At 48.7% G+C, this 16772-nt stretch overlaps 4 protein-coding genes across 4 annotated transcripts; 1 reads left to right on the forward strand and 3 right to left on the reverse strand.

Moving 5' to 3' along the window:
* Positions 1-283: 283 nt before the first annotated feature.
* Positions 284-1126, reverse strand: BHQ10_001762 (uncharacterized protein; the record flags this gene model as incomplete). The annotated part of the gene is made up of 1 exon (XM_040873834.1): positions 284-1126. The coding sequence occupies one exon, from the start codon at positions 1124-1126 to the stop codon at positions 284-286; it is 843 nt and encodes a 280-aa protein (XP_040730267.1).
* A 1097-nt stretch (positions 1127-2223) lies between these two features.
* On the reverse strand, positions 2224-3759 carry BHQ10_001763 (uncharacterized protein; the record flags this gene model as incomplete). Its single annotated transcript, XM_040873835.1, has 1 exon — positions 2224-3759. One exon carries the CDS (start codon positions 3757-3759, stop codon positions 2224-2226), a length of 1536 nt encoding a protein of 511 aa, XP_040730268.1.
* A 2676-nt stretch (positions 3760-6435) lies between these two features.
* On the forward strand, positions 6436-14927 carry BHQ10_001764 (uncharacterized protein; the record flags this gene model as incomplete). Its single annotated transcript, XM_040873836.1, has 6 exons — positions 6436-6820; positions 6879-7491; positions 7543-7926; positions 8940-9365; positions 9413-14801; positions 14865-14927. 6 exons carry the CDS (start codon positions 6436-6438, stop codon positions 14925-14927), a joined length of 7260 nt encoding a protein of 2419 aa, XP_040730269.1.
* A 234-nt stretch (positions 14928-15161) lies between these two features.
* BHQ10_001765 (uncharacterized protein) lies at positions 15162-16525 on the reverse strand (the record flags this gene model as incomplete). The annotated part of the gene is made up of 3 exons (XM_040873837.1): positions 15162-15960; positions 16020-16467; positions 16516-16525. The coding sequence occupies 3 exons, from the start codon at positions 16523-16525 to the stop codon at positions 15162-15164; spliced, it is 1257 nt and encodes a 418-aa protein (XP_040730270.1).
* Positions 16526-16772: the final 247 nt, after the last annotated feature.

The following is a 16772-nucleotide window of genomic DNA, read 5'->3' on the forward strand; positions in this document are numbered from 1 at the left end:
ATACAAGGCGGAGGTGTTTGCCTCGCTGGTCTCAGCACCTTCAATTCATGTTGATTAACCTATTGAAGGTTGGAGGTGGCTACCTGGCTCGCCTATCGCAACTTGCGGGCAAGTCGATTTTGACATTTGATGTTCTGATATTGTCTTTTCTGAAGATACCATGTTGTGATGGAAACCGTCGTATTCACATTTCAATTGTATTCTATCATATCTTCAATAGACCGTCAACATATTTCTAAAAGCATCGCTAAACCCCATAACCAAAGAAAAAAAAAGGCCCAGACTAATTAGTCTTGAAAGCCGTCAGCCGCGCCTTAATCTCCTCCTGCGACTCCTCCCCACCATCCACAGTCCTCAACAAGCCCGTCGCAACATCATAAATCAGACCCGAGACCTTGAGTCCCCTCTGCTCGATCGCCTCCAGCACGACAGACTTTTCTTTGATTTTCGCAATTCCATCCAACACATTCAACTCGGCCAATTTCACAATCGCCGCGTTTTTGGAGTCTAGCTTCTCGAGAGTCGACAAATTCTGCGCGCGCAGTTTGCGTAGCGGCAAGAGCCAGGTATCCAATACGCCCAGCTTCGCATCGCCCAACGCAGCGTTTACGCCCCCGCAAGAGGTGTGGCCGCAGATAACGATTTGCGAGACTTTAAGTGCGCCGACGGCGAAATCGATGACGCATGAAGAGCTCAGGTCCCCTTCGTGGATAATGTTTGCGATGTTGCGGTGCACAAAGACGTCACCAGGCTGGAGACCCAGGATTGTGGTCTCCGGGCAGCGAGAGTCGGAGCATCCGATCCAGAGGATTTGGGGCTGTTGGCCGCTGCCGAGAGAGGCGAATTTCTCGGCGTAGGAAGGCGCCCATTGGGATTTGTTGAATTCGAGACCTGACTGGAGTTTGTCTGTTTGATGCGAAGGGGTGGTTGAGAAGTGGTTAGTCTGGGGTTGTCTTTTGCGTGTTGTTGCGGAGTTTGTTAAAGATTTTGAGGGGTGACACGAGTGATGGTGATGACAGGAACGGCGTTGGTAATGGACATGTCGCGAAACAGCAAGAGCAGACGTATTGCTTTCAGCAAAAGCAGGACGTAATAGCGACTTGAGTGGTAATTGAAGGGAAGCCATTTTCACAATTGTAATGCCAATTTTATGTCCGGCAGCAGATGGAGATGACTCAATTCAACCAACCCGCTCAACGTTCAACAACGACGACTGCGCCAAAGAGATCATTCAAATCGATCAAACGTCCAACCAAAACTCCAGAAACAGAATAAAATCAAGTCGATAAAAAGAATGCGACAGAAATGTGCGACATATACAGGGTGAGCGTAGAGCGAAGGAGGTTAAGAGCGGAGGAAAGAAATTGGACGAAAGAAGAGGGAAAAGCGCGCCAAGCCGAAGAAAACCGTTATCAAAACGACGATCAGAAGACGAACGTACCTGCCATGATGCTGTCTGTCTTTCGACTCAACGTGTTCTAGTTCTTGCGTAAGATGGTGATCAGTCGAAGATGGCGGGATCTCTCTGATATGAAGTTTTTAAACAGTCCGAAAGTACGCAACTTATAAAAGCTGATTGAATATGAAGGCGCGCAGGAGCGGAGTTTCAACTCAATCGAGCCCCGCGGAGCAGGAACGGAGTGCTCAGTCGCTCAACAGAAAATCGATCTGCTTCCTGTTTGGACCGTTTGGGACTGATGGAAATCCCGAGGCTACTACAGTAACTCACCGGGTCAGTCGCGATCCAATCACAAGTCGCGTATAACGTAGATGGCTTGGAATGTCAGGGTCTGGCCCCCCCCTCGCGTTCGTTATCCGTTATCTCTACTGTATGGCTACACATTATCTAGCGGATGTCGTGATGTCCACTGCCAGTCACCAGTTGAGGCATCTGATTATATGCACTCATTCTGTGATTGATCCAAACCATCCATTGATTGTATACCAAATAGGTTTTGGCGGCTGGCAAGTCTCGAGTTGTTCGGTGGGGGTTTGCGCATCACCCGCTCTCCGTGGCTATCCGCGCCGATTCTGGCCCATTATGCGATTTGATTACTCACTTGGCAGACGGCAAAATATATCTTTTTAATTGAAGGAGATGATGCTATGTACAATATTGTCCGAATGACTGACAACCAGCGCCGTGTCTGTTCACTATTAACCCTAAATCAACGCCACCGCATATTCGCTTGCTATCGCTATCAAAACGTGTCGGGTATATCGCTAATGCTTTTTCCGTCCAAACATAGATGACAACCGGCGCCATTTCTTCGTCTTTGCTTTTGAGTCTTCTTCGTCCGCGTGGTCCACTTCTCGTCGTCCAGGATCCACTGAAAGACGTTGACCGCTCTCTATCGCTTTATCGACCTCGACATCCGTCCAACGCTCACCGCGATCCGCAGTCGTCAGACTTTTGCTGCGTCGCCGATTATCGCTTGATGCGTCGTGCTCCGAGAGTCTTTCGCGACTGACATCGGAATGCGTGCTGCGCCGATTGATCATTTTCTTTCGGCTAAACGAGTTCATGCGGGAGATTGTCGGTGTCGATGGGCCGCCCAGCGATCTATCTATTGACGATTCCCCTTCGACGCTGAGATAGGTCGATGATCGGATTCGCGGTGACAATGGTGAGTCGGTGCGACTTGCGTCTCCATTTACAGGCGACTTGGTGGACCAGCCCTCCATAAAAGCAACCCATGTACCAGTCATGACGATCAATTGTCGCAGTTCTTCATCCGTGGTAATGAGACCTGCTTCAGGTGCAGATCTAGTCGATGCAGTCGAGGGCGATGCTGGAGGGCTCTGTTCATCATCGTGCTGGATTGGATAAGAGTATTGGTCGAACACAGTCAACCCCTTTCGAGTCATGGATGCAATCACGGGATGTCGACGCGAGTTGGGATTAATAACGCTAAAAGTAAATCGGCCAGGGGTAGATGATGCTGACACGGTCGAACCCGACAAACCTGACCCTTGTCTAGGTTTCTTGTCTCGTGCCACCCATCGTATTTTCTTCGAATCTGCAATCCCGCTCTTGGATACAAGCTCATAGGAGCCGTTCGGCATTGCAGTACCCTCCCAGCATGCCCCCGAACTCAGAGCAAGCTCGACTTTCGATCCACGCGGAAAATCCTCAGCTGACCCAGTTTGGCAGATCGTCGCTACTACTTCTCGCTGCTCAGCGCAAGCTTCGTCCGAGGAAACGCTGCGGTCATCGCTCGTAGACACCTGCTCATACATATCACTAGTCACAATAACCAAATCCTTCGACCCAAAAGCGCGTACATTGCCGAGTGGTTTCGAAAGCCTACAAACTAGCTTTGTCGTCATATCAGGTGGAAGAACATCGTATTTCGGAAATGGTCGAGAAGACGGATTGCTCTCATGTAGCTGAAGCAATAATTTTGGTCGCAACTTTAGTCGCCGCCGACTTGCGACGGGATGACAAAACTGGTACAAGGTCTTGGGACGATTAGGAACCTGCCGAGACATGGTATATTTCTTTGCTTTTTTCTGCTCATTTCCTCTATCTTCTTCTTCCCCTTCGCTCGATGAGCTTAGTTCAGTTTGACTCGGCCTGGAAGTGATGATGGGTGGTGGTGGTGGTGTGATGTAGGAAGTCACGCCGTCTTTGAGCGGCTTCACGAAGCCCAAAGACTGCGTGATTTGCAACATGGGACAAGCCGCCGGGTTTGTCTTGGAGTATTCGTGGCGATGAGCTGCGGCTGCGTCCGCAGTGAAGCCGAGACTGAGTGGCATGGGTTGGCGCCAGCACAATCAGTATCAGATTCGAATGAAGATTTATAAGAACATGACATCAGATATAAACTTTGTCTCGCATAAGCTTCTGTGACATGGGCAGTCGACAGCAAGCAAATACCCCGCGATTGTCTGCTCAACGAGACGTTAGCCCTCGCGTACTACTTTGGGTAGATGCACGTATTCTCGGACTTTTGATCTAGAGTAGCCAGGTAGAATGCAAATAACATGACAATAGTGGCGTGGAGGTTGGAATCGTGTTGGTTACGCCGAGGAAGCGTTACACAGATAATCAGAGTGCAGGTGACCGAATCTGCAACATGCGCCGACGGAAGGTGGACGAGAGCAAAACTCACCAGCTGAGAGAGTCACTTTATAGCTGAAGGGCATAAACTCAATTCGTTGTATTACTGTCGTAGTATATGCCAATGTGGTATTGTCGAGCTTTAAAACATGTATGCCTAGAGTGCGTGTGGTAGACTTGTATAGAAGAAGTACCTCGTTACAAAAAGCAGGCAGGCAGGCAGGCAGGAAGGCAGGTAGTCTAATTCCAGTACATATGAAACTTTGGTATAAAAATCCTATTCTTAGCTCCGCTGGCTGGATCGTATCGTCGTATTTGTATTCCGTAAAAAGTCGTACACTTCTCAAAATCGTCTACGTGCGTAGCCCGGCAATGACACACTAAMCCAGCCGCTAGTGGGCTAGAGCTTTTCAGCTAGTTTGGCGGTGGATCAGCCAAGCCAACGCCTTTTGCCTCTTAGTTGATTAATTCTCAGCCCGCTGAGCAGTGAACCCAGTTGGATCCAGGAACGTCGACGTGTTTCCAGCTTATGTGTAATTCTAGCTGGACCTAGCTTGACGCTGCTTATGGTAGAGTTTGCGAGAATTGGCTAAGCATGACAGATTTTTTTCAGCCAAGTCAATTGCCATTGTTGAGTAATCAGCACCTGTTTAGGTAAAGTAGGATGTAAAATTCCGGCCGAATAAGAATAAAATACGTACATCGTATCAGATCAATTACGCCGACCCATAACTGATTCAGCGCTTTTACACTGAAGAAACTATACCGGACTCCGGCTGAAACACATCCATTACCATACAACCCGTAAAAACTGTATACAATCGCTCTGGATTCCTCCAAAATTGAGTAATGCCAAGCCTTGCCAGAATTGTATTACGCTTACATACTCCGTTCACCGTCAGGGATTAGGCCAAGTTAAATTTTAGTTATGTCAGAGCTTATGTCCGTCGATTCATACACAACGACACAAATGCCGGAACGGATCGCCCTGGGTTCCTAAAGCGGGGACAAGTATCGTGTGATTATCGTCTGGAAGCACAAAGAGACAAGACCATGCCTCAAGGAGTAGTAGCGATGTAGTACCACTACGTAGCCGCTCTCGAACATACATGGTAAGGTTTAGCGGATTTTCTACCTGATTTGAGTCCTCATCCGAATAAAATTGCTGAAGCATATGAGTATGCCATAGTCATACCATGAGCTTGCCAAGTGTCTTGTTGATCCTGGGACCCATACGGACCCGAGGCGTTTAACGCCCGAGATCTCGGTCCTTCGGCTGTCGCGAGTCCCGCGTTCGGGAGTCGGATAGTCTTTTCCTTTGCTTATCAACTACATAGTTTTTGCTTCAAAATCTGCCTGGCTGGATTCAGTGGACTGAGGCATTTTTTTTTAGGAGCATATACAAAGAGAACACATGACTTGCAAGTTTTGAGCCGTGAATCTAATCTCCTGCAGAGACAGTGCGTCATACATTGAATTGCGGGGGTTCAAATCCGGTCGCGGAAGTCTTGGCACGAGCAGGTGTCTGTTGTTACGGACGAAAACGTATACAGAGTATATTACCCAGCACGGTCTTCGACCGATCTGTATGTCACACTACCATTACAGTCAAGTTGAACTATCCCCAACATGGTGTCGATTACGACGTACTCGTATTCTCGTATCTGCGTTACTGGAATTCTGCGCCGTATTTAAGTATCTGGAGACGGAACAGGCAACGAAATAAAATAGACTCAAGTCTAGTTCGCAGTATGCCCACTTAAGAAAGATCTGATACCTGAAATCCGTTGGATTAAATCGGTTGCCTGAATTTGATGTTGTTCCTCGTTAACTTGGAACATCTTCGTATTGTTTCCTGAAGAAAATCATCTTGTATCGACCTGCATCAATCTGTACAGATAATGCGTGTGCTAATTTATTAACTAGTTAAGACGAGTTCTATACTGAAGAAGCGCTGCATATCCGTGCACAAATGCACAAGTGTCAAAACCCGGCCAAAATCCGTTCCAGATCCGGTATCGAATACGAGCTGAAAGAGTTAGGCGCGCCTGTCGAAGACCTGCCAGTGCCAGGACATAATGGGTTAGACTAGACCGGCTCACCGCCAAAAGATTGAGGGGAGCTCCACTTCTGCTCCCAACGTGACTTGTTTGGATAAGCTCTCCTGAGCAGCCACTGCTGATCTAAAGTCATCCAATCGCAACACTGCGAGATGTAGGCATTGAACAACAATTCGATTGTCTATTTGACCACAATTCGACAACAAGACTGATGCATAGAAGCAGCAGCATTGCTCGTACCACTAGTGGCCGCTGCGGGAGGTTCACACAACACCCTCTGCCATGAGTACACCCACAAGAACAAGCAACCCGATGGACGATGGCTCCAAGCGCAAAGCAATTGATCCATCTACTGATCCGTACTATCTTCGCCACCCCATCAGAACGCTAACGCTGCTATTCTTAGCCTGGAAAGCGATCCTGGACCCCATTATTGCTATCTCTCCTGGTCTTGGCTACGATACCTCCACAAACCTGTTGGCGGTTTCTTCACCGTCGATCGCTTTTGATGCTGATTCCTTAGCCACGTGGTTTGACCTGCTGCTGTCGATAGCAAATTCTTCGTCCTCGGGGATTTGGAACTTTGTGAGATGGGATGCTATTTACTTTGTTCGCGTGGCTGAAAGAGGGTATCTGTTTGAGCAAGAGTGGGCTTGGGGCTATGGATGGACGGGGTCGTTGAGCTTCCTCGGTTCTGGTACATCACTCTGTCTGTCTATCTGATGATATTCTCAATTAACTTGCTTCAAATGCAGCTTTCGCAAACACCAATGGCTCCGTCCCTTTATCGGCAATCGCAGTTAGCGGCATTGCGATCTCCCATGCCAGCCATTTCCTATCGGCATTAGTTCTGCACGCCCTCACGAAATCTTTGTTTGGACACGAAACACAATCTCAGAAAGCGTTCTGCCTCGTCTCTGCTGCCCTTCATATAATCTCCCCGGCGGGGGCGTTTCTCTCTGCTCCATACGGCGAATCGCTATTCTCGCTGTTGAACTTCACTGGCTTCTACGTTTATTCGTCCGCTTTGCTTGCCGAGAATGCTAGACACCAAGCACGGCGTGATATTCTCTTTGTGCTGGCGGGKATCATATTTGCTACGGCTACTACAATCCGGGGAAATGGTATTATAAGTGGTTGTTTGTTTGCATATGATGCTGTGCAGGGGACTTGGCAGTTTCTGAACAGCGGACTTTCGATTGACTTGATCCGTCGGACGGCCTTTGTTGTCCTTGGTGGTAGCATCGTTGCTCTGGGTTCGATCATACCCCAGTACATCGCTTACACGGAGTATTGTGTAGCCGCCACCCGGCCATGGTGTGAGCGACTATTGCCTAGTGTATATAGTTGGGTTCAAGTTCATTACTGGTGAGTTCTACACTTAAACGGATCTGCGCTTCATGTCTCTGACATCTACAGGAACAACGGCTTCTTAAGATACTGGACTGTGTCTAATCTGCCGCTATTCATACTAGCAGCGCCTGTGCTCACAGCAATGCTATACTCCTCGTTCAGAGCACTGACAGGGCGTCTCGGACCATATCACATCGATCACGTGTCTATATCCCAAATGAACACCTCCCAAACTGTGGTCCTTCGTCTCGCCATTGCGCAAGGCATCCTCGCAACGATGACCCTTACTAGTCTCCACATTCAGATCATCAACCGCATTGCGTCTGGTTATCCCGTGTGGTATTGGTATCTCGCTACCTCGGCATGGGCTTCTTCCAAACCACTCAGCAGTTGGGTTTTCGCCACGGCAATTCAAGGAATGGCCATGTACGCGCTGATACAGGCGGTCCTGTATGGCTCGTTTCTCCCACCAGCATAGCTATAGATAGAAATGTCATATCTGGTTCGCTCACAATCGAGATGGAGTCGATGGACTAGCATATTTAGAGACCCCGACTGCACCGCAAAATGGAGACACCCATCGCGCTAGACCAAATTGGTCAGCTTTTGGGTGGCTCGGACCTCCTCACCGACGAGCTATCACCATGCTAGACGCCGTCGATTGCTGGATAGAAGAGAAGAGTAGATTGTAGAAAGCAACTAGCTGATTTCTAATCTGATGTCCTTGTCTGGTGATACGTGCTAGAGTACACCTAGGCAGGCGTCGAAGATCACCGTGGCGGTAGCTTGTCAGTCTAGAATTGTATGGAGACGGGCAATCAATTGATCCGTGACCACCGCACTATGTCATCCTTAGTGGGCGGGCCCCAAAGCAAATCAGCGCTGCGGAGCTAGCTCTCGTTAGCCTCTCTCGTGACAACTACTTAGATGCTCCAAACCCCATCACTATATCATATCGTTCATTCATATCCATCTAATCGCTTGTCGCCCTTGCGAGTTGATTATAGTTAATCGAGTTTTCATCTATCTCGTATTCCGGAACCTATTCGTCTTTGCTTGTTGTCGACAGAAAAGGTGCTGCTCACTATTGCTTCACCCGCACTGCACCTATCTCATTATTATCGTCCACCCTCTTACTGCAGGTAGAGCGAAAATCAGCTGTCCTTGAAAATATTAGAAAGTTACGACCGCTTGCCGCATTCCCGTTCAGCAGATGCAAAACATATCAGGGTCGTGTCAGCTTCTCAAACGCTCCACTAGTCCCATTGAGAAGTTTCCCTTCTCATGAGGCACTATATTGAATGAAACTGTACGTCCAATCATTCTTCATTCACGACTTTTATTCTCTGCAGATTTGCCTCTGATCTACTCATACTCACTGGTCTAGTACGTATACTTGATTTGTCATTTCCACGCTTCTACTCCCCGAACGTGAACGCCGAAACGAGTTCTGCGATGGACAGAAATACTGCAGACCGCATCGCCTCAATCCTCACCTCCGAAAACTTCCAAAATGGTCACGAAATGTCAAGAGCCACATCTCCGGGTGGAGAACCCGTGGAAACAGATGGCTCAAAAAAAGCCCGAGTGCGACCTCGCACCTACCCATATTTCAGCTACTTGCCCTACCAGGCCGAAGACGACAGCCAGCGAGAGCACGATTTACATGAGATTCTGAGTTGTTTATATGTTGCTATCAAGGCGGGGGATTTTAGTCCCGGCGCTGTGCACTGGACGAGAGAGTTGAGAGGGTGGCTTTCGCTGAAGTTTGATCCTACTCGTGAAGAGCGCATTAAGCTTGTGAGGCTTTATTATGAATTGTCGCTTGCGCCGGGGATAGATCCGAATGTGGCGGAACGGTTTGCGAGCATGTTTATGCTTCTTACAAAGTAGGTGGTTCGTTCGCTTGTGTCTTCCAGCGACTAACGGGCAATAGACGGAAACATTACCTTCGACCCGTGAAAGATCTGGTGCTGGACTGGAAACCCCTGTTCAAAGAAATTAAAGCTTTCGTTTTACCGACCGAATCCGGCTTGATTCAATCGACGAACTTGAAGCGCAATATTAAGACTCTCACAAAGCTCTGTGCATTTGCTCAGCTTTATTTTGATCCATGCGAAGTACCGGCGATGCTGGAGGAATTCCTTCCTCATTTCACAACATCGTTTTCAGAAGGCGCCTTTGTCGTTGTTGGGTTGATGAATTTATTGCTGCCCACATCTCCCGCACCAGAACCCCGAGATGACCTCCGGCCACAGAAATTCCTGCCTACCTACTTCCACCTGTGGTCTCTTGTCAACCGGTCAAAGACGTTTGACATGAATTTCCTGGATCTTTTGTCTCGACTTGCAAGAGACTCCTTGCCAGCATCCCATATCCCGTTTTCCGAATATGGTATCTTTACCAAGGATCAATCCTCCGTCATCTTTACAGCCATTCTTAGACTGCTTGAAATCCCCGTKGGGMAAGCCACTTCTCCATATAGTGCCTTAGTTGATATCTCGTCTGGTTTGGGTATCATGCTCGACCGCGATTCAAGAAAGCACCCTGTTGCGCACCATATAGCCCGCTGGATTGTGATGTCCTTGTCCCCTGCATGCTTGGATTCTCCGGATTCAATCCTTCATCAGCTGGAGGGTCTCATACAGGCTGTAGAGACATTTTTCCACCCTTCCAACTCTGGAAATTGGACCAAGACGCTCGCACAGTTGGTTTATTACCTATCTGATTTCTTCATCATGCGATGGAACCGCGAGCACAATGGGGAAATGGAGGTGCCTCCTGAAAGGAAGCTCAACGAGCCTTTGAGGAAACGATTTGTGTTGTGTCTGCGCGATGTGATCTTCATGGGTATCTACGCAAAGAGCGGAACCGCAATGAACTTTTCTCTCTCTACCTTGCAAAGTCTAGCGTATCTTGAACCTCAGCTGATCTTACCCGGTGCTCTGCAACGAATATATCCGTCTATGCAAGGATTAGTCGAAGTGCATCGAACAACTTCATCACTCAGGTCTTTACAAATTCTGTCCAGGATCATCGCTCGCACCAAAGGATTCCGTTGCCACATGACGACTTTGCTAGGTCTTGCTCTACCTGGTATCGACGCCAACGATCTGGAAAAGTCCATGCACGCATTGTCCTTTATCCAATCAGTCTGCTATAACATCCCGTTTGAAGACTTGACAAAAGGACGAGATGACGTTAATTGCAACATGCTGGCTATGCAATGGATAACCGGTGAGGTTGAGAGAATGGAGGTCGAAGGCGCCAATGTGCAGCTCAATTACGACACAGACTTGAGTGACGAGACCGAGGAAATGATTCTCCGTTCATCCACCACCGGATTTGGCGAGTTTTTGACCTCATTTCTCGGACGAGTCTTTACTCTATTGGAGAACCTTCCTGATGCCTCACGGGTGAAGAGCGGCTCACCTGAGGAGAACGTTGTCAATACACTTCCTGCAACTCTTATGCCGTTATTATCGGCCTTATCTCCTGAACTGTACGATATGGCTCTGCAGAAGGTCGTTGATTTCGTCTCGAACCACGTAATCCACCAGGCCAGGGACGCAATGGCTTTCATCTGTAATGCGGTTTGCAAGGTGAACTCTGAAAAGGCTCTCAAACGTTTTGTGCCCCTCTTGATTCAAGCTATCCGTTCTGAAATCGACGAGAATGGTGCAGCTTCTACACGAACAACCGGATCAGAGGTTCTTCCAAGAGATAGGGCCCTAGTATGGAATGTCAGCATGCTGAGCATGTGCGTTGTTCACGTCGGGAGTGCAGTCCTCAATCACAAGAAAGAGCTTCTGGACATCGCGATTTACATGCAAGAAAAGTGCAAAGGCATCCCGACTATTCACGTTTCGAATTTCATCCATCATCTCCTACTCAACCTCACGGTTACCTACACCTTGGATTTCGGCCTTTTCGAACATGAAGATATCAAGGACGGAATCAAAATCGAGCACTGGGGCTATCGTCCCGATCCTCGCAACCTCAACATCAACTGGCACATACCCAACCGGGAAGAGATTGAATTTGCTGTAGCACTCTTCCAGAGTCAAGCAGAAAGCGCATTGTCACAGCTCACTGCTTTGACCGACGGAACGTCTAGCGTGAAACGTGATGGAAGTGGAAAAGAGTGGTCTGATGAAGTGACACGGAAATTAGTGCTGCTCCGACTCATCATTTCTGGCATCTCTGTGCTTTTTGATCCAAAGGCTGCTTCCAAGGCTGGCGATGACACCAATGGATCTGCCAGTGACGTTGAGATGACCAACGGGCACGTTACCGAGGAAGAAGACCAGGATAACAATGATTCTTCTCTTGACAGCTCCGACGAAGAGGCCGTGCGGGAGACCTTCACCTACCCCACTGGATACTCATTGACAGAGGATGATCCTCTGTACCATACCATACATAGTATCCGGAAGCGGGCGGGTTTCATTCTTCACGATGTACATCGATTCCTTACCGACAAACAAGAAGATGATGTACCTTGTTTTGGAGCTTTGTATACTGCTTACAGGTCCTGGTTCATTGATGTTGGAATTGAGAGATCAGCCCACGTGCTGGATCGAGTCACACGTCTTCTTGCCGCGGACATTCATCCTTACAAAGTGAGTGGAGTCCGCAAGGACTACCCACGACCACTTCTCGTTCGAAGAGCGAATGTGTATCATCTACAGCGTTTGAGACATAATGCTGCGCCTCGACCAAGATCGAAGCTTGATGAAGTCCTGTTCCTTGATTTAGCCGAATCGAGTGTCTCCCTTTATACAGACATCAGAAGAAATGCCCAGAACGCTGGCGAATCTGCGCTGAAGGCCGTCTGGGGATCTCGGCTAGTGGTTATACCTCCGCTACTAAAAGCTCTGCAAAAAGCCATCAAGGAAAATGATCATGCCAGGATAAAGGGTGCTTTGTACTCACTCTTGTACGGAAGTCTGGCCAAAACGGTCGGACGCCACTGGAAATATACTCCGGACGTCGTTCGAGCTTTCATAGACGCCAGTAGCGTCGACAAGCCGTCCGTGCAAAAACTGTGCTCGGGTGCTATCTTTCAGATCATGGACTACGGCCGGCCTCTAGAACGAATGGCTGTGCTCAATGAGGAGCTCGTCAATGCAATTGCACCAGCTGAAAATGTTGAAGACACAATCATACAAAAGCGTAAATCGATCAGCAAGAAACGTGTGCAGATTGAAGGCAAGAAAGCAGAACTTGCCGAAGAGCTGGTGGAGATGGCCCAAACTTCGCACTGGAAGATTGCTAGTCGGGCTGCTAGCATTGTAGTCAGCATGGGTTTGAGATTTGATCATATCGCAAGCGAGAAGCTTATAGATTTGGTGACCAAGGGATCTATCGATACACATCCTGGTCTTCGTGGAATGTATTCGCAGGCTCTGATAGCTCTCTTCACTATGATTGATGTTCGTGCCATCTGCAATCATAGCTACGAGAATTACATCCTCGGGGAGCAGACTTTCCTGGCCCGGATACAAGTCGCTACTAAACGGTATGAGAAAGGATGGACAGAAGAGTACTTGGCTAGCTTCGCCAAACCTTCAGCAGAATACTACATCGACCATGATTTCCCTGGGTGGCTGGTATGGTCGAGCAAGATGCCTGCATACAAGGCTAACATTAAAAGAGACATTGAATATGACGATGTAGAATGGACGATTCGGAAGCATATGGGCCAGCTTCTTGATCGCCAATGGTTCCGCAGTTTCTTTGCCTATCTCAAACAAGAACCTCGTGATGCATCTGCTGATAAATTCCGCATGGCATGTGCCATGATGCTGCTGTATACATTTGAGTTGATGATCAGAGACGGACTGACTGCGGCTACCTTTGAAGAGATTAAAGAAGAGGTTGAGCTGGTTTTTGAGGATGGAAGTGACAAACATCAACACAGAGCGACAGCAGAGATCCTCGGTGCATTGATTAGCTCTGTTGCAGACACCGACGTTGAAAAAAGGAATATGGTCTGGGAATACGCCTTTCCCATGGTCAAGAAAATCTTGGAAGACGGTCTTACTCCTGAAAATTCCGGGTACTGGACAACTTTCTTGCACATGATTCTTCAATGCAGAGATCCTCGTCGTGCTTGGCCGTTGGTTGATTGGCTGGCGTCGTTCAAGCTTGACATGGCGTCCAATGCGGCTTTCAAAGAGAGCTCCAAGATTAGTCTCTTGCACCAGTGCATTATAGACGCAGGCTGGCACTTTCAGCTTGAGAAGCCGATTGTGGAAGATTTTGTCGCTCATCTGGATCATCCATATAAGGGAGTGCGTGAGGCTATGGGTCATACTTTGGGATCGATATTTCGGACTAGATACCACGAATCCCATGCAGATGTCGATAGCTTGATCGAGGCTCAAAGCTCTTCATCGTCTATCGGAACCTATCCTTATGATCCATCAAAGGACTTTTCGGAAATGCTGACCACAGTCTTCGAGAGGCTCAAAGTGTGGCGACACGAACGTCAGCCAGGCCAGCAGACTCCTTCGTCGTACACATCCGGAAGCAAGACGGTGCTACTCTGGCTCGACTCGACACTGTCTTCCCACGAATGCACGCAATTAGTACCGTTCTTTGCGACGACATTTACCGAAGAATTGCTGCATATGATGGATGTCAAAGAAGACCCCGAACTCCAATCACTCGCGTACCACGTTTTCCGCCATCTCCCTAATATTCCTTATCCAGCCGAGAATGAGTCCGCCTTTATCCAAACCCTGGTGCATATCGGACAGCGTGCGACATCATGGCATCAGCGACTCCGTGTCATGATCAACATGCAAATCATCTACTTCCGCCGCTTGTTCCTGCTCTCTGCAGGCGACCGCGACAAGCTCTTCGAATGTATCGCCAACATGCTCCAAGACAGCCAACACGAAGTCCGCGTCGGCGCATCCGCAACCCTCTCCGGCATGATCCGATGTTCCCCCATCGCCTTACGAGAAGCATACGTCGCAAAATACCAAGAACGATTCACAAAGACCCTCGTCGAAAACCCATTACCCAAAAAACCGAAAAATCACATTGGTCGCTCATCAGCTACATCCAGTCGAACGGGTACACCGACGCCTGAACACACGCGATTAGTCATAGTCCGACACGCCGCTGTTTTGGGCCTGGGCGCTTTGGTCCAGGCTTTCCCTTATGCAAGTCCGCCACCGTCTTGGATGCCGGATGCGTTGACGACGCTGAGCACCAAAGCCGCGCATGACCCTGGCGTCGTTGGTTCGAGCGTGAAGAGTATCATTAGTGAGTTTAAGAAGACGAGACAGGATACTTGGCATATTGATCAAAAGGTACCTATCCCTCTCCCCCTCTCATTTCTCATTTCTAAAGACAGATATGCTGACGGTGTATAGGCTTTTACGTCAGATCAACTCGAGGATCTGTCGGGAGTTTTGTGGAAGAGTTATTTTGCGTAGATGTGCCTGTGACCGTCCAGTGTAATGAATAGACATTTTGGTTTAATATAATTTAAAAATATCCTTATCGTTGTTTGATTGTACTTGTAGAACTAAATTCATGTAGTCTTGATTCTACATCTGCATATGGCTTTAAAGAAATAGCATTCATGAAATAACTAAATATACATCGAAACAAGCGCCTATGACCTGAATGAATCTAACCAGTCCAGATGCTGGATAGGGCTGTGTAGTCTACTCCGCAACCCAAACAGCAGCCATGCCCATCCCCGTTCCAACACACATACTCGTAACCCCGATCTTCTTATTCGTCCTCTTCAGCTCCGTGAACAGGGTACTAACCTGTCTCGCTCCCGTACATCCCAACGGATGCCCAAACGCAATCGCGCCACCTTTCGGGTTAATTTTTTCGAAAGGTAATCCCAACTCCTTCACACACCAAACGCATTGCGACGCAAACGCTTCATTGATTTCGTAAATGTCTACATCATCCTTTGAGATTCCAGCCTTTTCGAGGGCCACGGGGATGGCTTTCCATGGTCCGATACCCATGAGTAGAGGCTCGACGCCGACGATGGAGGCCGTGACGAATTTTCCGATGATAGTTTGTCCTAGTTTTTCGGCTGTGGAGCGCTTCATGAGCAGTACAGCGGCAGCGCCGTCGGAGACTTGCGATGCGTTACCGGCGTGAATACTTCCGTCTTTGGCGAAGGCGGGTTTGATTTTGCCGAGAGACTCAGCTGTGATTCCCTCGCGCACGCCGTCGTCAGCCTTGACGGTGATGGTCTTCTCCTCGCCGGATTTGGGGTCTGTCCATTTCACGGTCAAAGGGTAGATTTCTTCGTCAAATAGACCCGCCTTCTGGGCTTTGATGGCTTTTTGGTAGGATGAGGCGGCAAAGGCGTCTTGGTCGGCGCGGGTGATGTTGCGGTCTTTGGCCATGTTTTCGGATAGGACGCCCATGGGCACTTTGCAGTTTGCGGCTTGTAGGTGGTTTTCGAGGAGGTCGGAGAATTCTGTTACGGCACCGGGTCTGTCGTCGTTTATTAGTACAAAACCGTTTTGATGATGAAGGAGAAAAGGAGGGCTAACCCGTATTGCAAACTCATACTCTCCACACCCGCACCAACACCAACCTCAATCTGACCCGCGCGGATGGCATTCGCAATATCAGTCACAGCCTGTAATCCGCTCGAACACTGCCTGTTCAAACTGCGCACAGCAGTCGACTCTGGGAACCCAGCCACAAGCGCCGCAGCTCTGAATTCAGTTGCTCCTCCGCCGGGTGGCAACACCGATCCAACGGCAATATCTTCAACGAGTTTCGGATCAATACCGCTGCGCTTCAGAAGGCCCTGGAATGCACCGACGAGGAGGTCAGAGGCGGCGGTGTCTTTGAAGCCTCCCTTTCCGCCCTTGGTAAAAGGGGTGCGGAGAGCGGCGGTTACGACGATGTCATCTGGGTTTTTGGAGAGGATGTTGTTGGAGGTGGATTTTGGCGTGGAGAGGTGCGAGGACACCTGGGAGAGGCGTTGTTGTGCTGTTCATATTGTTAGTTGGATCGTTGCAGAGATTAGATTGGTCTTACCTTGAGACATGGTGATGATAATAAACGAATCGTATACAAATCAATAAAGCGAAAAAGATGTATATATGATAAGACTTTACAAAGAAGAAGTCAAATGCAAGCCGTTTCCTTTTTGTACTTGCTTCGTCAGCGTCGTATTAACTATCTGGCAGCTGTTGAAGAATGGCCTCAAATAGCCGGCCCATCTATTATATCATTGCTCGTGAAATGCCCGCTGACAGCCGAGGCACTCGGATTATTGTTTCCCCAGCCGAACC

This window comes from Talaromyces amestolkiae (genome assembly GCF_001896365.1).
Source record: "Talaromyces amestolkiae strain CIB chromosome Unknown scaffold2.1, whole genome shotgun sequence".
Classification (NCBI taxonomy): Eukaryota; Fungi; Ascomycota; class Eurotiomycetes; order Eurotiales; family Trichocomaceae; genus Talaromyces; species Talaromyces amestolkiae.